Source organism: Cadophora gregata (genome assembly GCF_030347475.1).
Source record: "Cadophora gregata isolate MNR1 chromosome Unknown scaffold_14, whole genome shotgun sequence".
Lineage (NCBI taxonomy): Eukaryota > Fungi > Ascomycota > Leotiomycetes > Helotiales > Ploettnerulaceae > Cadophora > Cadophora gregata.
The window spans coordinates 1,071,443-1,089,420 of NW_026695937.1; the positions used below are offsets into that span (position 1 = coordinate 1,071,443).

At 48.6% G+C, this 17,978-nt stretch overlaps 7 protein-coding genes across 7 annotated transcripts; 5 read left to right on the forward strand and 2 right to left on the reverse strand.

The window, feature by feature from the left end:
• Positions 1-101: 101 nt before the first annotated feature.
• ONS95_004426 (uncharacterized protein) lies at positions 102-2,699 on the forward strand (the record flags this gene model as incomplete). Its single annotated transcript, XM_058497786.1, has 4 exons — positions 102-1,476; positions 1,529-2,343; positions 2,422-2,559; positions 2,613-2,699. The coding sequence occupies 4 exons, from the start codon at positions 102-104 to the stop codon at positions 2,697-2,699; spliced, it is 2,415 nt and encodes an 804-aa protein (XP_058352514.1).
• Positions 2,700-3,128: 429 nt separating this feature from the next.
• ONS95_004427 (uncharacterized protein) lies at positions 3,129-5,201 on the reverse strand (the record flags this gene model as incomplete). The annotated part of the gene is made up of 7 exons (XM_058497787.1): positions 3,129-3,348; positions 3,454-3,942; positions 4,006-4,244; positions 4,300-4,362; positions 4,410-4,507; positions 4,556-4,847; positions 4,992-5,201. 7 exons carry the CDS (start codon positions 5,199-5,201, stop codon positions 3,129-3,131), a joined length of 1,611 nt encoding a protein of 536 aa, XP_058352515.1.
• An 828-nt stretch (positions 5,202-6,029) lies between these two features.
• Positions 6,030-7,868, forward strand: ONS95_004428 (uncharacterized protein). The gene has a single exon (XM_058497788.1). It carries the CDS (start codon positions 6,540-6,542, stop codon positions 7,569-7,571), a length of 1,032 nt encoding a protein of 343 aa, XP_058352516.1. The 5' UTR covers positions 6,030-6,539; the 3' UTR covers positions 7,572-7,868.
• Positions 7,869-8,130: 262 nt separating this feature from the next.
• On the reverse strand, positions 8,131-8,938 carry ONS95_004429 (uncharacterized protein; the record flags this gene model as incomplete). The annotated part of the gene is made up of 4 exons (XM_058497789.1): positions 8,131-8,220; positions 8,302-8,434; positions 8,627-8,854; positions 8,919-8,938. The coding sequence occupies 4 exons, from the start codon at positions 8,936-8,938 to the stop codon at positions 8,131-8,133; spliced, it is 471 nt and encodes a 156-aa protein (XP_058352517.1).
• A 448-nt stretch (positions 8,939-9,386) lies between these two features.
• Positions 9,387-10,888, forward strand: ONS95_004430 (uncharacterized protein; the record flags this gene model as incomplete). The annotated part of the gene is made up of 3 exons (XM_058497790.1): positions 9,387-9,984; positions 10,033-10,676; positions 10,724-10,888. 3 exons carry the CDS (start codon positions 9,387-9,389, stop codon positions 10,886-10,888), a joined length of 1,407 nt encoding a protein of 468 aa, XP_058352518.1.
• A 460-nt stretch (positions 10,889-11,348) lies between these two features.
• On the forward strand, positions 11,349-12,071 carry ONS95_004431 (uncharacterized protein; the record flags this gene model as incomplete). The annotated part of the gene is made up of 1 exon (XM_058497791.1): positions 11,349-12,071. One exon carries the CDS (start codon positions 11,349-11,351, stop codon positions 12,069-12,071), a length of 723 nt encoding a protein of 240 aa, XP_058352519.1.
• A 1,915-nt stretch (positions 12,072-13,986) lies between these two features.
• GCV2 (glycine decarboxylase subunit P) lies at positions 13,987-17,263 on the forward strand (the record flags this gene model as incomplete). The annotated part of the gene is made up of 2 exons (XM_058497792.1): positions 13,987-17,116; positions 17,166-17,263. The coding sequence occupies 2 exons, from the start codon at positions 13,987-13,989 to the stop codon at positions 17,261-17,263; spliced, it is 3,228 nt and encodes a 1,075-aa protein (XP_058352520.1).
• Positions 17,264-17,978: the final 715 nt, after the last annotated feature.

Sequence of the window (17,978 nt, forward strand, 5' to 3'; positions counted from 1 at the left end):
CACGGCGCTGTGTCGAGCGCACTGCTCAGTACCAGAACGAAAACCCAATCTATTTTGGATATCACGATCCATCATAACGATCCATCGTATCTTTATGAGAAATGCCGAAGTCCAAGAAGGGCGCCGTCGCTGAGGAAGCGTGCCCCTCAATCGACCATCACCAGGACCATACCAGTCTGCTGAATAACAAGTCGAATTCATCGAAGAGGTCAAGGGCAGCTCGGAAATCAGACAAGTCGCACAAGTCAAATGGTAGCGGACGAGATACTAGCCATGGTACATCAGCAACGTTAAAACCAGCAGATGCAAAGAAGTCCAAAACGATATCGGTATCGAGAAAGTCCCGCATATCGAACAAGACTGATGAAGAGTGCTATGACACTGATCATGAAGAGTCCTCAAATAGCAAGCAAACCCGTTTGAAGAATCAAAAGAGAGCTACAAATTCAGGCAGTGGTGGACTTGAAACGAGCCACGACTCTGAGACTTTGAAGCGAACAGTCGCGAAGACCTCACGCATTACAACAAGATCTAGGAGGTCACAGGAATCGAACAAGACTGAGGAAGGACAGCCTGAAAATGTTCTTAAGCAGCTTTCGAATTCTACCTCGAAGGAGGCGAAGAAACCAAAGTCTTCGTCAAGATCGAGAAAGTCCAGAGATTCCAACAAGACTGAGGAAGTATGCCCCAATCCTGAACACGAACCCTCAAGGTCGTTAGAATATTCTAAAACAAAAGCTTCATCGAAGTCGAAACACCAACCAGATCCGCAGAGGACAAAAGAGTCATATCCGGATGTGGGCCACTTGTCGCTGGAAAATCCAAAGTCAAAGCCATCGCCGAAATCGAGAACATCTCGAGATTCTAGCGAAGCACAAGAAATGTGTCCGGATATGGATCATGAGGCCTCCTCGTCGACAGAAGATCCAAAGACATCAAGGTCCTCACCAAAGTCGAGAAGGACCAGGCATTCCAATGACAGAGAGGAACAATGTCTTGATTCTGATCATGAAACTTCGACGTCTGCAGAAAGGCCATCAAAAGTTAAGTTTCATGCACAAAATCAAAATCTCAGCAAGCATGCAGACTGTGATCAACTCAGAGATGTTTTAAAGTCTTCAACGTCAGACAGGAACCAGATGCCGCGAAAAGCAGGACACAACGAGACAGCTTCGTCCCCTGCAGATGTCAAGAAGTCTTCTGAGGGCCTCAAGAAGCCCAGAGTGAAGTCTAAATCCAAGTTAATGGACAAATTGAAGAGGTCGAAACCCAACGAGGACTGCCAAGATGGTGACCATGAGGCGTCTCCCAAAAATCACAGGAAGGAGAAGAAGCCCAAGGAGCCAAAGAAGGAGAAGAAAGTTAAGAGCAACAAGAAATCGCACAAGGCTGACATCAATCAAGACAATTGTGTGGATACGGACCATTGGCTGTCCTCTTCTGATGCGAAGAAGCTGAGAAAGCTGATCAAATCTCGTAAGCCTGTACGATTCAATATGACAAATCCTAGCCTGCTGACGTGCTGCAGGCGAAGAAAGAGCTAAGAAGCCCCTAGAGAATGCTGAAACATCTGCAGTAAAGATAGATAAACCCAAAGGATCTAAATTCTCTAAACAGGCAGCTAAGAAAGACTGCACCTGTGTGCAGGAACACGATCTGGCAAACTGTGATGCTGTTCAAACGAATGATGGAGCTGCATCCCGAAAGGCGTCCAGTTCATACCTCAACACCACCCTTCAACGCACTCCTGCACAAGCTTTCCCCCGAGGAATTCAAATAATGGCGAAGAACACCAATACTCTGGAAGGAGGTTTCCCATATCTAAAAGAATTGGGACCGTTCGGGATTACCAAGGAGGACTGGGCAAAGTTCTGCTCGAAACTGACTGAACCACTTACCAATCAAAAAATACCTTACGCGATTGAAAAGGTTCTTGATCTCTGTGCAGAGGAGGACGTGAAGGTCTTTCGTCCCAAAGGCTTCATTATGCGACTGGATATGCCGGGTGAAGAGCAATACGGGCTGGATATCATGGACATCTACCACTCTCAGCTGGGCGGTGTTCATACCGATAACTTCACTACCATGCCACCTAACTCGAAGGAACACAGCGGAGCTATCAAGCACAAACACCACGTCCGCGAAAGAACCAAAGACAGGAAGCATCTAGAGACTCTCCGTGAGAAAGCTTTCAAAAGTACTCGCTTGATACTCGACCCTATTATTGTTTTGAAGGACCCTCACCTTGCAACTCAGCGCGGTTGGGCGAGATGGATCATTGCGTGTAATCAAGCTCAGAAACTTGCAGCTGAAGCACCACCGAAGCGAACGGATAACAAGCCCGTAAGTTCAGACAAGATCAAGCCAATCGCCTTCAGTGGCTGTACCCTGAGAGCATGTGCTGATTAAAGAATTCTGCAGTGGTATGGCTATTTCCCAGCGAGATGGGACAGGTGGCCACCGTCCAAGCATCTCTACTATGACCGATTCCGAGGAACATCTCACACGCTTGGCTCGAAAAGCAGTCCGTCCACTTGCTTTATCCCTGATTATGACTCGGTGAATAATACCCTCGTTGTTTACACCACCGATAAGTAACTCACATTGGGCAGATGGATCAGAGAGGTTCGCCATACACAAGTTCTGTTGTCCCGTGCGACGAAGTTGAGTTTGCTGTTCTTCATTCTGACCAGCAGTGAAGGGAGAGCTCACAGCATAGTTGTGGAACAGTAGTAGAAGTATTCAAGGCCTCGTGGGGTTTCTCACTTGCCGAGCCATAGATTGGTGTGCTGGTAAACTTTTATCGGATGTTGTGTAAGGTAGTAAACTGCGTGGCAGCCCGAAGAAGTTGTCTACAAAACTGGTATACTGTAAGGGTTTTACTCTCTGTTATCCTAGATTGTTAGAAAGCAAAAGATTGCGAGGGCATGTTTCTATCCCGACCCTGTTTTTGGAAATGTTCATTGCCACCAACGTCCGTTTCCAAATCCCTTTATGTTTCCTCGCTTACGCAGCAAAAGCAAAACACTGATTGCATCAAGAGATATTGAACCTGGCTCCACACAGGCCACAGCAGTAGCCTTCTCTATCCAACTCAGTTAACCGAAATACTCCCTATTGAAACCCTGTTAGTAAACATAAATGAAATCTTCATTCTTCAGGTCAGTCATGTCAGCAAATGCATTATCCTCCTCGCGAGGCGTGTTCTGCTGCACATCACCCTTACCCAAATTCTGCAGATCTGTCTTCCTCATCATGGACTCGTCGAGGATGTGGGCAGATTTCCCGATGGCGGAACGCATGCGACTGTGGCGGGCATTGAGGAACTTGAGGTATAGCATTATGAAGCTGGTAATAGGTTAGTTTGATTACATGTGAAAGTTTGATGACATGTGAATTTCTTGGGAGAAGCGGAGGAGGGAAAGGAGACAGGTGGGAAAGAAGGGATCCTACCCAACCAGGAACTCGACAAAGCAGAACATAGCAAGATTGGAGATGAGGCCTGTTCGGTAGTACGGCTTATCTTCCGCAGAGTATAGAAGTGGGCCAATGATATTACCGGCGCACATCCCAATGAAAACCAAAGCTGTGGTCACCTTCCTCTTTGTATCACCGGCGGTATTCTGAATATGCCACGAGTAGATCAGCGGCGTAATCCCCGCCAGGAACGAAGTCAGATAATACGCTACTAGCAAAGGACCTTTACTGCCGTTGTCACGGGGCAAGGCGAGGAGGACGGATGCTCCTGTGATGCAGGGGAGTGCGAGGATGGCAATCACGGTGCCTTTACTTTTGATGCGTGTCGCAAGCCAACCGCCGCCAAGGATGGCGATGATGTTCACGACGCCGAATGGGATGTTGAAGAGGATTGTGTGGAATTTGTCGAAGCCGAATGATTGAACGATCAAGGGACCGAAGGTGCCGATCCCTCCTGATGGAATCCTGTAAATTTATGAGACTGGCATTGATTCAAGAGAAGAAAGAGCAAGGAGAATAGGTTCTTACGAGATCGCCATCACAAGAAAGAACCAACACCACGATTTTGGATCGAGCAATGCCTCGACGACATGGTCCCAGCGCCATTTCCGGGATATGATACCCATCTGGTTGGCTCGTAGACGCTCGATTGCAATGTCTCGCTCGCCTTCCTTCCAGAATTTGGCTTCCATGGGAGAATCCGGGAAGAGCCAGAAAGCTATGGCCGAGAAGACCAGAGTAAGTCCACCACAGTATAGGAAAATAACCTGCACATAGGTTGTTAGCTATAGTTTAGAGGTGTGCAAGTGAAAGTTCACTTACTTGGTAGGAATGGAGCTTATCAGATTTAATATGCCCAAGCCCGTAGGTGCTAAGAGAGCCAAACTGGCTGTGTTAGGGTGATCCGTTTTCTGATTGTGAAGAACACGTACCACTGAGGTTATACCATTCATAGCATTCCAGGCTGAGGTTCGATTCGTCATTTCGCTTCGACGCCACCACATCTGGGTCACTGCAACGAGAGACGGACCTGCACATATCAGCCACTATCACTGAGCAGCTCCCACAGACAACATACCAATCAAACTCTCAAAGCTACCAAGCAAGAACCGGGCAGCAAACAATGTCTTGAAGCTGTTACAAGCCGCCATGCCGCACATGGTGACACCCCAGAGGAAGATGGCTGTTGAGATCAACTTCCCAGTGGGTAACTTGACGAGGAGCAATGCCCCTAGTGGTTGCATCACCAGCTGGGCAATATACAGAATCGAGCCTAGCCAGGAGTACTGGCGGCCATGGAGCCCGGCATCTTTTTGGATGTTGAACACGGAAGTGTAAGAGAGAGAGGATTTATCGAGTTGTTGGAGAAACTACCATCAGACGGGAAAGTCAGTACGTCATTCCGGACTTCAATGCATGTCGAGGGATATTCCAGAGTGGTTATCCGTCATGTAGAGCCAGTTGGTGTACTGTAAGTACCATGGGACATAGCGACTTCTTCATGGTCTACTCACATAAGCTCCAAGCATCAAAGGAAGCACTCGTTTGTCGATCATGCGAAGGACTCGCTTCTCTTCCTCAACAGTAAAGTAGATATTTGTATCATGGGCTAAGAGGTCAACTGGATCTTGTCTTCCCACTACTGGTTCATGATTGTTCTGGACATGAGCTGAGATGACATCCTTGGAGTCCATCGTCTCGACTTGAGGTTTTGAAGAAGACATCTGCAAGTTGCGTCAAGGACTTTATCAGTCTTCTCTCAGTAGATATCCCGGATAAGCAGAAAATGGATAAAATCATATATCGAGTTTCTTGCAGATGGGGTGGGCATATTTAAACATCTATCCAGACCCCGACCGACATACCAACCAGCTGCAACACCGACGCTCTCCACTTCTCAATGTTGGTTCTTGGCTAGCAAAGATAGATTGGGACTTCCTTCTCCATCTGCTATTCGCCAACACGATTGTAACCATCCATCCAGAATAAAAACGTACATAAACATGGGGTATGGGGTAAAGGCTAAACTCATACGGCAATCCCCCTCGCCCAGAACAACCACAACAGAAAAGCATCAAGATATGCTACGGGATCTCCATACTAACTGCATACGCTGTCGTTCGTATGCAACCCCCACTGGTCCCACATCCCAAAACTGTCAGAGAACGAGCCAGTGAGCACGATAATCCTATAAGAAGGACAGAGAGTGGCAGCTCCGCTCGGTCCAGGCACTCGGGACAATCCATTGCGAAGCTATCAGAACCAAACGTCGCCCAAGAGCAAGAGTGGGCTGGCTTAAGGTTGCGGATCCAATGCTTATCCCTGCCCATTATCGATCCGCAGCTTCTGGTTGCTGGAAAAATTCAATTCTGCCTGAATGAAAAGCTGGGCAGAGTTGCTTCCTCTTGCTTGAAATTTTGGGGAGCAGAGCTTGGGAAAACCAGAGGTGCGGTTGCTATTCAGGCGGAATCCCGAGTGTGGGGTTGTTGGCGTGGGGCAAGTCTCATGTGGAGTGACCCCTCGACCAGGATGTCGGAGGAACAGATGGGTGTTGTGAGTTTTCTATAAACGTCACTGTATTCCAGCTTTTGCGTTGGAAACATACTTTACTCGTTTGAAAGCCGTTACTGACATTTTGTCATCTCGAATAGCCATTCTGAACATTCTGGAATCACTCATAATGAAGAAGTACGCAATCATCGGCTTGGGAGGCCGGAGTAGCTTCTTTTACACTGCACTGGCAAAGGACTTCAAAGCTACTTCTGTCATAGTCGGTCTCTGTGATACAAACCAGACGCGAATGAATGTTGCCAATGACAATCTTGTGGCACTGAAATATCCGTCTGCGCCATTGCCCACTTACAAGGCTCATGAGTTTGAGAAGATGATCAAGGAGACGACGCCAGATGAGGTTATTGTCACGACGATGGATAGGACGCATGACATTTATATCATTAAGGCCTTGGAGCTCGGGTGTAATGTGATAACTGAGGTAAATAGACGGTTCTGAATAATTGGAGGATTTAGAAGTATCTTGTACTGAAAAGTGGAAACAGAAACCAATGACCATTGACGAGACGAGATGCCAGGCTATCATTGATGCTGTAAAGAGAACGGGGAAGAAAGTCAGGGTGACGTTCAACTACCGTTATGCTCCACATAACACAAAGGTCTATGAGCTGCTAGGTATGTTGAGAACCACTCTTCATCCCGTAATGAAACTCCTATTAAACAAGTCAACAGGTGAAGGAGTAATCGGAAAAGTAAACTCTATCCACTTCGAATGGGCTCTCAATACCAGCCACGGAGCTGACTACTTCCGCCGCTGGCACCGCGACAAACGCAATGCTGGCGGTCTTCTGGTCCACAAATCCACGCACCACTTCGATCTGATCAACTTCTGGCTGCGATCGTCACCTGTAAGTGTGATGGCCCAAGGGGGTCTCATGTTCTACGGCCGCGAGAATGCCGAGAACCGAGGCGTGACCGAGTTCTATACTCGTGCTCATGGAAGCGAGGTCGCTAAGAATGATCCATTTGCCCTGCATCTCGAAGATCATGAGCAGTTGAAGAAGATGTACCTCGATGCTGAGCACGAAGATTCATACTATCGGGATCAGAGCGTTTTCGGTGATGGGATCAGTATTGAGGATACGATGGGTGTTTTGGTGAAGTATGCGAGTGGTGCGATCCTGACGTATAGTTTGACGGCTTATGCGCCATGGGAAGGATTCAGAGTTGTGTTTAACGGAACGAAGGGCCGATTGGAACTGGATGTAGTGGAGCAGAGTTATGTGAATAGTGGCGGTGAGCAGGGAGCAGAGGGCGCCTTGGAGAAGTGTACGGTCACGCTGAGACCGTTATTTGAGAAGCCGCGGGAGATTGAGGTTCAGTCGGGTGAAGGGGGACACGGTGGTGGTGATCCGGTGCTGTTGAATGATCTGTTCGGCAGCAATGTTGGCGAAGATCGTTTTGGAAGAGCTGCTGATCATATTGATGGTGCGAGGAGTATTTTGACAGGTATTGCAGCCAACAGGTCTCTGAGGACCGAGGGCGTTGTACTGGTGAAGGATGTACTAGACTTGCAGTGTTAGATGGATCTAAAATGTATAGATTAGGGGGGCGTTGATCAGAAAAGAGAATACGTATATCTGGCTAGAGCATAATTGGATTTGGCACACCTCTATCCAGGACAGCTACCTCTGGAATGCTCGTGTACGATCCTGGAATGGATGCAATAAAGCACAGTGCATGGCCAGAAAGTCAAAGGACGAATCGATACTACAACCACAACATGTGCTCTCGCTTAACCTTACGATTGATGTCCCGTACGCTGTCGTCTGCTTGAAACTTCTAGGTCTGCTGGGTCGAGAGAAATCCGAGAACTTGTTTTTTCCTCAAATGTTGCCACCACCGAAGGCAAATTTTTAGACAGACAAATGAGTAATCATTTTATCCTTTGGCTCCAAGCCACTTGGCTTGATACTTCATCGTTGGAAGCTCGTAACAACTAAACATGAGCACCTGGACAAGCGAAATTCGAACGCAAGAAACTCCAATTCGGCGAAGTACAGCTCGAATAACTGTGTCTCTTCCGCAACACTATGTACACATACACCCCAAGTCTCTTTATCCCAGTAGCCTCGACACCTTTTATGGCCCATGGTGCGAGTATATTTGCCTTGTTTTGAGATGTACAGGAGTCTCGCCTTTCGGGGTATCGGGGATAACTTTTTCAATTTTCTAATTCACAAAATCAGCATTTCAGCTCGAGAATGATAATTGCAGCTGTATCCAGAGATCAGCCCAGGTTGAAGTGCTTACCAGGTTGTCGAAGACGCATTTATTGAGCTTCCATTCCGCAGGTCGGCATTGCCATAGTTGCTGGTTGTTGTTGTCCAGGCAGGTCCAATGCTTTCGGAACTCTGCCAGGCAGTGCTTGTTCACATCTTCAATCCTATCAGACTGTAGTCAGCCTCACATACACACAATTGTCCATATCCCAGCATTCCTTCCAGATCACACATCCAGCAACACCTTGTACAAGGCTCCTGGCAGTCCATCCAGCACCTTTACCAGCCACATGAGGTCGACCATATGAGCAATAAATCCTCGCACGACGCTTAAGTCGAATATGAACAGCACTTACACGCTCTTAGCGCATCTTGTGACCCTTCTGCCCTCCTTCAAGCAATCGATCTCGCCCTTTCCCCCGCTCTCGGTCTTGCATTGCATGAAATCGTCATTGTAAGCTTTGCATCTTGCTCCAATGAAGAAGCTGGCCGATAGCAAAGGCGCTGAACTGCTTCCGATTTCCGTAACTGGTGGGATATCCGCAGGTAGTGGTGTTGTATCGATGAGGGTGCTTTGATTAAATCTGTAATTGAACTTGATCAGCATTGTCACTGGGCGGTGGGTAAAATTGGTGTGGTTATGAGTACCTGGCTGGTCTTCCCGACATCTTGACGGTATTTCTGGAGAAGCAGGAAAGTGGTGGGAGCTCAATTGGTAGCTTTGGAGGTTGGAGGAGGTCCAGCGATCTCAACGGCAAGCGAGCTTCAATTGTTCACGTGACACATCCCTGGCCGCGAGAGCTTCAAGTCAGTCGCGAGAAAAATCTCCAGCTGCAACGCCCATCCGACCTGATCGACCTGCAGCGATCTCGTGAAGCTTGTAAGCACACAATATTGGGGCGTCAATCTCTCGGACTCCACCGATATCCTGCATCACGAGGCCGGCAAAATTCTTTTTGTTCCCGGCGACTGCGCGCTCGTTCATTTACGCGTCCTGCTTCCAAGCTCCTAAATACAAGATCCGGCACGAGCTGAAGGGATATCGCACGATAGCAGTTCTGCAAACTCCCGACAGCCTAGTACTCCGCAAACGAACGTCCTCCGAGCTATATCAACATGTTCGGAGCAACCAAGCCAGCGAGCGGTGGGTTATTTGGATCGTCGCTGAATACAAATACACAGCAACCGAACAGCGGACTCTTTGGCTCTACAGGAACGAACAACCAGCAGAACCAGCAGCAACAAGGCGGAAGTCTGTTCGGAAACTTGGGTCAGAGCACGCAACAAAACCAGAACCAGGCCACCGGAGGACTATTTGGGAACTTGGGACAGAGTACGCAGAATCAACAACAACAACAACAACAAGGTGGAGGACTGTTTGGCAACACAGCACAAAGCCAACCTCAGCAGACTGGTGGTCTATTTGGCCAATCTCAAAATACTCAGCAGCAGCAATCTGGTGGCCTTTTTGGAGGTGGACTAGGGCAGAATCAAAATAATCAGCAACAACAATCTGGCAGTCTCTTTGGTGGTGGACTGGCTCAAACCCAAAACAATCAACAGCCGCAGCAAAGTGGTCTCTTTGGTAGCCTTGGTCAGAGCCAGAACCAGCCCCAGCAGAATGGACTCTTCGGTCAATCTTCGCAACAAAACATTCCTCAGTTGGGCCAAGGTGCATCATTATGGCAAGCAGCCAACAATGCGATAAATCCTCGTATGTATCGTTAGTCCATTTCCGACTTCGAAACTGATGTTATTGTAGGTGAAAAGAGTATTCCAGACCAGATGCAAACAGTACTTGAGAAATGGGATTCGGGCAATCCAAACTGCGTTTTCAAGCATTACTTCTATAACAAAGTCGATGACAATATGGCACCGTATTACCGACCTGGCCCCAACGAGGATCCAAAAGCGTGGGAGGAAGCTCTATCGAAAAAGCCCGGTCCTGGATACATCCCGGTTCTCTGTACAGGGTTCAATCAAATGGGAGAGCGAATTAAGCTTCAGCAACGTAACCTCTCAAACTTCAACACCCGACTGCACGAAATCAACGCTTCGCTGACAAAGATGATGCAAGACCATGAGACCAAGACGAGCATTAGGACGATAGATGCGAGGAGAAAGCATGTGGTATTGAAGCAGCGTTGCTTGGCCTTGGCTACCAAAGTTCAGGTGCTCAGAAATAGAGGTTATGCAATGGCTGGTGATGAGGAGGATTTGCGGACAAAGTTGTTGGCCCTGGAGAAGAACGTCACTGATCCCGGACTGGGTGCGAGAGGAGAGGAGATCTGGGCCAGGATGCTTATCGTGCAGGATCGAGCACGTACATTGCGAAATGAGATCGAGAAGGCCGGAACAGAAGCTCCAGATGTGTTGGATGAAGATACGAGTAGACAAGCAAAAAAGGTACGTTTTTCTGTTTTGCAGCAACTACAATTTCTGATAATCTTTAGGTATTGGAGGATTACAACACTCAACTGTCCCATCTTAAGGGAGAGCTCGAGTCTATAAACAAGGAGTTCGCGGACTGGCAGAAGGAGCAGGGAGGTCCCACCGCACCGAAAGCCAAGGAGACGAAGAAGAGTGATACCCAGGCCAGAGGCCTTCAGTTCGTTTAGCGACATGACAACAGGATGCATAAAATCATGTATAATATAAAGATGTGTACTAAAACATTTGCATCGACGCTCGCTCTGCTCGATCGAGGTGCACACTGCCTTACCTACCTCCCGTACCTACTTGGATCCTATCACGTGAATGTCCGACTCTGGATGCCTCCCTTACCTAACCGGGTTGGGTTCAGAAGCTTCAAAAGGTGGAAAGCTTCAACAATTCTTCAATCACCACGCTCGGCGAATCTTGGTACCCGTCCAACTCGGCCTTCCTGCTCGCTCCACAACTTCCAAATACTTCCGGACTAGCAATGACCTAAGAAAGCATTTTCGCGCCGAACAGATTGCGTGACTCACATCCGTTCCTGGATGCTTCTAGATGAGATTTATCTCTCTCAGGTACACACTCGTCTGTCACCGCCATATCAATACAAACATTGAATCAACCGAACCACGATATTACACAATGCCCAACTTCGAGCCCAAAGGAGACATCGTCTCCGGCTCTCCAGCCCTTCTGCCAGATCCAAGCAAGACCCTCGTTGGTCAGCACTCCATCTCCCTCATCCCGCTCATCAAAACTCACGTCCTGGGACTATACGCCTCCTTATGCGGTCCGGAGAAAGATCACTTGCATACTTACATGCCAGCTGGACCTTTCCATACTCTTGATGCGTTCTCTGCACACATCGATACCTTGCTCACAAGCGCTATCTACTTCCCTTACACCATCATGTCCACTTCCTCACCATCAGAAACACCAGTCGGCATCATAACATTCATGAACATCGTTCCCCTTCATCGTACCGTCGAGATCGGACACGTTCTGTATGGCACCACACTGCAAAGGACTCCCGCAGCCACAGAAACGAGTTACCTGCTCATGAAGTATGCATTTGAGGAATTGGGATACCAAAGAGTCGAGTGGAAATGCAATGATTGGAATGAGCCAAGCAAGAGGGCGGCGCTCAGACTGGGGTTTGTATTCGAGGGGATCTTCAGGAAACATCTTGTCGTCAAGGGAAAGAGGAGAGATACAGCTTGGTATAGCTGTCTGGATGATGAGTGGTTTCGGGAGGGCAAGGGGAGTGTGAAGAAGGGGTTGGAGGAGTGGCTTGGGAAGGCAAATTTTGATGAGCAAGGGAGGCAGATTAGGAAGTTGGAGGAGGTTAGGGAGGGGTTGATGTAAAGGGAGTGAGAAACGATTGTGCATATTTACAGTCGGGATCTGCTCAATACTAGATAATAGACGTCAGCTAGTCGGCCTTCAGACTAGAATTAGACTTGTTAGATATACAGTAGATATAAATCGACTTCGCATAATAGAGCTATTGGGAAAGCAAATTCGGGACAGCTTAGCATGAGATCTGAAGAGATATCGGCTTCGTGGATGAGCTAGAGGAGGAGCGGATCCTCCAAAGCAGAATGATGAATGAGCATTCCTACATCACTACCATCTGTGCTATCACGTCTTCGCCGTGGTCAAATCGAGGGATCTATGTATATCCTGACAACGAACTGCCAACGTCTCTACTAACATTGAACCGCCACAGTCTTAAAATATACCGGAGCAAATGGTGAAAGCGGGGCACAAACGTGTTCAATGTTTCTACGTTGTGCCGTTGACCTGATCTTCCGGTGCAGTTCAGTACCTACGACAACGTGTACCCAGGCCGAGCCAGGTACATCGCTCCATAGCATTGAGATTCCTGCTTCTCTTGATTGAACCGAGCTTAAGCGAGTCTCGGCCGGGAGGACTTGGGCGCCTTCTTTGCACATCCGAGCGTCAGGAGACTTGCTGCAGCTGCGCTATATGTAACGGAAACCATTCCACTGGGTGGAGAAACGCAAGATCTATTTGATGATTTCCAAGAGGATGGCCCTGCGCGCATATACGGAGCTATTCGCCCAATTGACAGGGCTAGTGAATCAAGGGTTGGAAGTCGGATTTGGATATTTGAGAAGCAGTATGCATTCAAACACGGCGATAGAAACACATCAAGTTTGGAATGGTGAACTGGGGTAAAGGTACCAGAGAAAACAAACTTGAAGCACAGAAAGAGAAATAGAAAGATTGATCACCTACCCGATACCAGATCTTAGTCGTGAATTTCTTCTTTCCTCAGATGCCCAGGTGTCAACAATTCAACCACGGTATTGACACAAAGTCTTCCAGTGGCTTGACAAACTTTTTGGAAGAGAGGTATTCATTCTCCATGTTATACACGTATCGTGCCTGGCCCTTGTCTACAAGCCTGTCATTAACCCTCTATGATGCCATGCTCCAATATGCGATGCTTCTCCGACCATAATATACATTCTCCATAGTCGTACAGCTCTCGTAGTTTTTCTTCCCCTTTACACAAGCTTTGTGACAACATCGATCGCAAACGGTGCTGCAAGTAGCGGGTTAGCACATAATCTCCTACCACCAACAGAAGTTACAAAGCTCTGAACACGTACACAGGTACAACATAACAGCTCCAACGATGACTTTCTGGATAGTCAAGGTTGCTTCAGCCTCAGAAGCCTTCAAGTCGGCCGCGCTCATGGGGGGTGGTGCTGCAAATCCATTAACTTATACTCCGTACTGTGTTTCGATGTAACTCACGTCCTCCGAACATTTTTGTGGAGTTTAAGGCTGTGAAAGGCTGGATATTCTCGTCTTGTCGATGATGGTAGACTGGCGGGCCGGGCTGGATGCGGAATTTTGAAGAAAGCGCCCTTTTTTGACATCTGAAATCGCCAGGGTCATGCCGGGGGTGGTGGCGCGCTAGGACAACTGTGGCGTACATTTTTGTTTGGCGTGTTCAGACAATAGCTCGTTCTTTGGACCTCTACATGATTCAATCCCACTCTCACTTTCTTTTAGAGTCTTGTTTTCTCGTGAAAACACCATTCTTCAACTCAATTGATTGACCAGGCACCAAAAATCGCCCTGTCCCTCAGCCTGTCTTATCATATCTGCTATGAGGGGTTGAGAACCATTGGCCGTTGAACCTGCCCGTGCCCCACCATTGAGTCTCCCCAGACAGATAAACAGCTGCCCTGCTGTTCTCACCGACTTTAATTTCTACTTTCGAGCACGGTCAGCTCTTCATACGATGGCGACCTCAAGTCTTGCTCTTCGAGCACAGCTTGGACGTGCCGTGGCGCAAGCTCGAAGCTCTTCGACTCCAACAGTCCGGCTCACGCGACGACCCTGGATCTGTCGCCAGTGCTCCTGTTCCCCCGTTGCTTCTTCGACCATTGGAAGACGCAGTTTCTACACAAGCTCTGCCAAAGATGATGCGAACGCTGCCAAACCTGCCGAGGTTTCTCGAGGCTCCTACCTACCCCTCGATACTTTTGCGAGGCGACATATCGGTCCTACACCAGGGACTACAGAGCAGATGCTCAAGGCTCTGGATCCGCCAGTAAAGAGTCTGGACGACTTTGTGAAGCAAGTTCTCCCGAGTGACATATTGTCTGCGAAGGATCTTGAGATAGATGCTGCTAAAGCTGGAGGAGAGGAAGGGTTCACGGAGTCACAGTTACTGGCGAGACTGCGAACTATTGCCTCCAAGAACACGATTATGCGAAGCTACATCGGCTGTGGATATGCGGGAACAAGAGTACCTGAGGTCATTAAGAGGAACGTGCTAGAGGGGCCAGGATGGTACACGAGCTATACACCATACCAGCCAGAGATCAGTCAGGGTCGGTTGGAGTCTCTGTTGAACTTCCAGACCTTGGTCTGTGACTTGACAGCTCTCCCAATTTCCAATGCCTCTCTCCTGGACGAGTCCACAGCTGCTGCTGAGGCAATGACCTTGTCTCTGAACGCCTTGCCCGCTTCCAGACAAAAGAGCAAGAACAAGACCTTCTTCGTTAGTCACCTAGTCCACCCCCAGACCAAGGCAGTACTTCAAAGTCGCGCGGATGGTTTTGACATCAAGATTGAAATTGGAGATGTACTCGCGGATGGAGGAGCTCGTGTGAAGGAGCTTGGAAAGGATCTCGTTGGAGTTTTGGTGCAATACCCAGACACTGAGGGAGGAGTTGAGGACTTCAAGGGTCTGGCAGATATCATCCATGCGCAAGGGGCCACTTTCAGTGTTGCTACGGACCTCTTAGCTTTGACTGTTCTTACACCACCCGGAGAGTTTGGTGCTGATATCGCATTCGGAAATGCTCAGCGTTTCGGTGTACCATTTGGGTATGGTGGACCACACGCTGCCTTCTTCGCTGTCGGCGAGAAGTACAAGCGAAAGATTCCAGGTCGTCTCATTGGTGTTTCCAAGGATCGATTGGGAGACAAGGCCATGAGGCTCACCTTGCAGACCAGAGAACAGCACATTCGACGTGAGAAAGCCACCAGCAATGTTTGCACAGCTCAAGCACTTTTGGCCAATATGAGTGCTTTCTACGCTGTCTACCACGGTCCTCAGGGTCTCAAGAACATCGCTGAGCGTGCTATTAATGGTGCCAGAATCATTGAGTCTGGCCTCAAGTCTCTTGGTTTCGAGACAGGAACGCGTGGGAAAGGTGAGGATGGAGGCGTCCTTTTCGACACTGTGGTTGTTAGTGTTGGCCAAGACAAGGCCGATGAGGTGTTGCAACACGCAGTCAGTGCTTTCAACATCAATTTGAGAAAGTTTGACGACAACAGATTGGGCATAACCATCGATGAGACAGTTGATGCAAAGGACCTCGAAGAAATCCTTGCGATTTTCAAAAAGTTCGCTAAATCAGACACCGAGATCAACATTGAGCAGATCATCAAGTCGCTCCCTGGAAGTGGAACACTGCCAATCCCAGCTGCCTTGAAGCGAACATCCCAGTACCTTACCCATCCAGTCTTCAATATCCACCACTCGGAGACTGAGCTTCTCCGCTACATTCATCACCTGCAATCTAAGGATCTCTCCTTGACTCACTCTATGATCCCTCTGGGTTCGTGCACCATGAAGCTCAACGCCACAACCGAGATGGCCCCTGTCACCTGGCCCGAGTTCGCTTCCATCCATCCCTTTGTGCCTGCCGATCAGGCAACTGGCTACAAGGTCATGATTGACGAGTTGGAGGCTGACCTGGCGACAATTACTGGCTTCGATGCCGTATCTTTGCAGCCCAACTCTGGTGCCCAGGGTGAGTTCACTGGGCTTCGCGTCATTCGCAATTTTCAGGAACAACAGCCAGGAAAGAAGCGTGACATCTGCTTGATCCCAGTTTCTGCTCACGGAACCAACCCAGCTTCTGCAGCAATGGCTGGAATGAGAGTCGTTACTATCAAGTGCGACACCAAGACTGGAAATCTCGACATGGAGGATCTGAAGGCCAAGTGTGAGAAGTACAGCGAGGAACTTGGTGCTATCATGATCACCTACCCCAGCACATTCGGCGTCTTCGAACCTCAAGTCAAGGCTGCCTGCGACCTTGTTCATCAGCATGGTGGTCAAGTGTACATGGATGGTGCGAACATGAACGCCCAAATTGGTCTCTGCTCACCTGGGGAGATTGGAGCTGATGTCTGCCATCTGAACCTGCACAAAACCTTCTGTATTCCTCATGGTGGCGGTGGACCAGGTGTTGGGCCAATTGGTGTGAAGTCTCATTTGGCGCCTTTCCTCCCAGGACATCCGCTTGTCAAGACTGGTGGAGAGAAGGCTATCGCTCCTGTCAGTGGTGCTCCTTGGGGCAGCGCAAGCATTCTTCCCATCAGTTGGGCCTATGTCAAGATGATGGGTGGACGTGGTTTAACCCACGCAACCAAGATTACTCTTTTGAACGCCAACTACATCATGTCCCGTCTTCGACCGTACTACCCAATTCTCTACACCAACGAGAACTCCCGTTGCGCTCACGAGTTCATTCTTGACGTCCGAGGCTTCAAGGAGACCTGCGGCATTGAAGCCATCGATATCGCCAAGCGTCTCCAAGATTACGGCTTCCACGCTCCCACCATGAGCTGGCCGGTAGCAAATACTCTCATGATCGAGCCCACTGAATCAGAAGGCAAGGATGAGCTGGATAGATTCATCGACGCCCTGATCTCTATCCGAGCAGAGATCAAAGCAGTTGAAGATGGCAAGGTTGCAAAGGAAGGAAACGTCTTGAAGATGGCACCGCACTCCCAGAAGGATCTGATTGTCGGAGAGTGGGATCGCCCATACACGCGTGAGCAGGCTGCCTATCCTCTGCCATGGCTCAGAGAGAAGAAGTTCTGGCCCAGCGTGACTAGACTAGACGATGGTAAAAATGTCCCCTTTCCCACCTACGTGCACAAGCTAACACTTCCCAGCCTTTGGTGATATGAACCTCTTCTGCACTTGCGGACCTGTCGATCCAGTCGACGAAGCCGGTGGCATCACCGGTGCAGCCGCGCCTAATCCAACGTAATAAACTAACCTGATGAACCACAATAATGAGCAATACTTCATGCGATACGGAGGAAAAATTCGTGAAATTCAACATCGAAAAGGCATGGAGTTGGTCGGATATAAAACCAGTGAGCGCTTTTGCTTTTGCTTTTGGTTCTGCTTCACCGGATACATCTTGATTTTTCGGTTTTGGGTATGGTATGGAAAGGGACGGGCGTTCTTAGATATAGGTGCTGGCTTCAACTGCCACTTGCGTTGCTGGACGAGAAGATAGATCTGCTTTTCGCACTGAATTTACGAATTGTAAAGGCATGCACTTATTCTCTTCTGCTTTTTTGCGCTGGGTGAATCTCTAGTGAGATGATGCGTTTGTGTGTGGTGTTTGGTCTTCTCGACTATGTGTGGCATGCATTGCACTGATGTTCTCATGTTTGTGATACCCTCGCTTATCTCAGAGGCGTATGTAAACAATCATTTTCTGCTTGGCTCCATGTTCTGACTTTGCTTGAATTCTGAGCTTCAAGGTGCTGCAATTCATATATGACTTTGTCTCTCAACTTTCTTCATAGCATGCCCTTGATGTTATCACACAAGGGTGGAAATACATCACTGTCTGTCCAGACGTTGGCTTGCTCGGTTCGCTTGGGCAGACATGCACGAGTTGAACATAGCACATGTCTGCCTAATCTGCGACAGCTCTTTCCATTCACTTGAGCTTCTTAATTGAGCCTTGC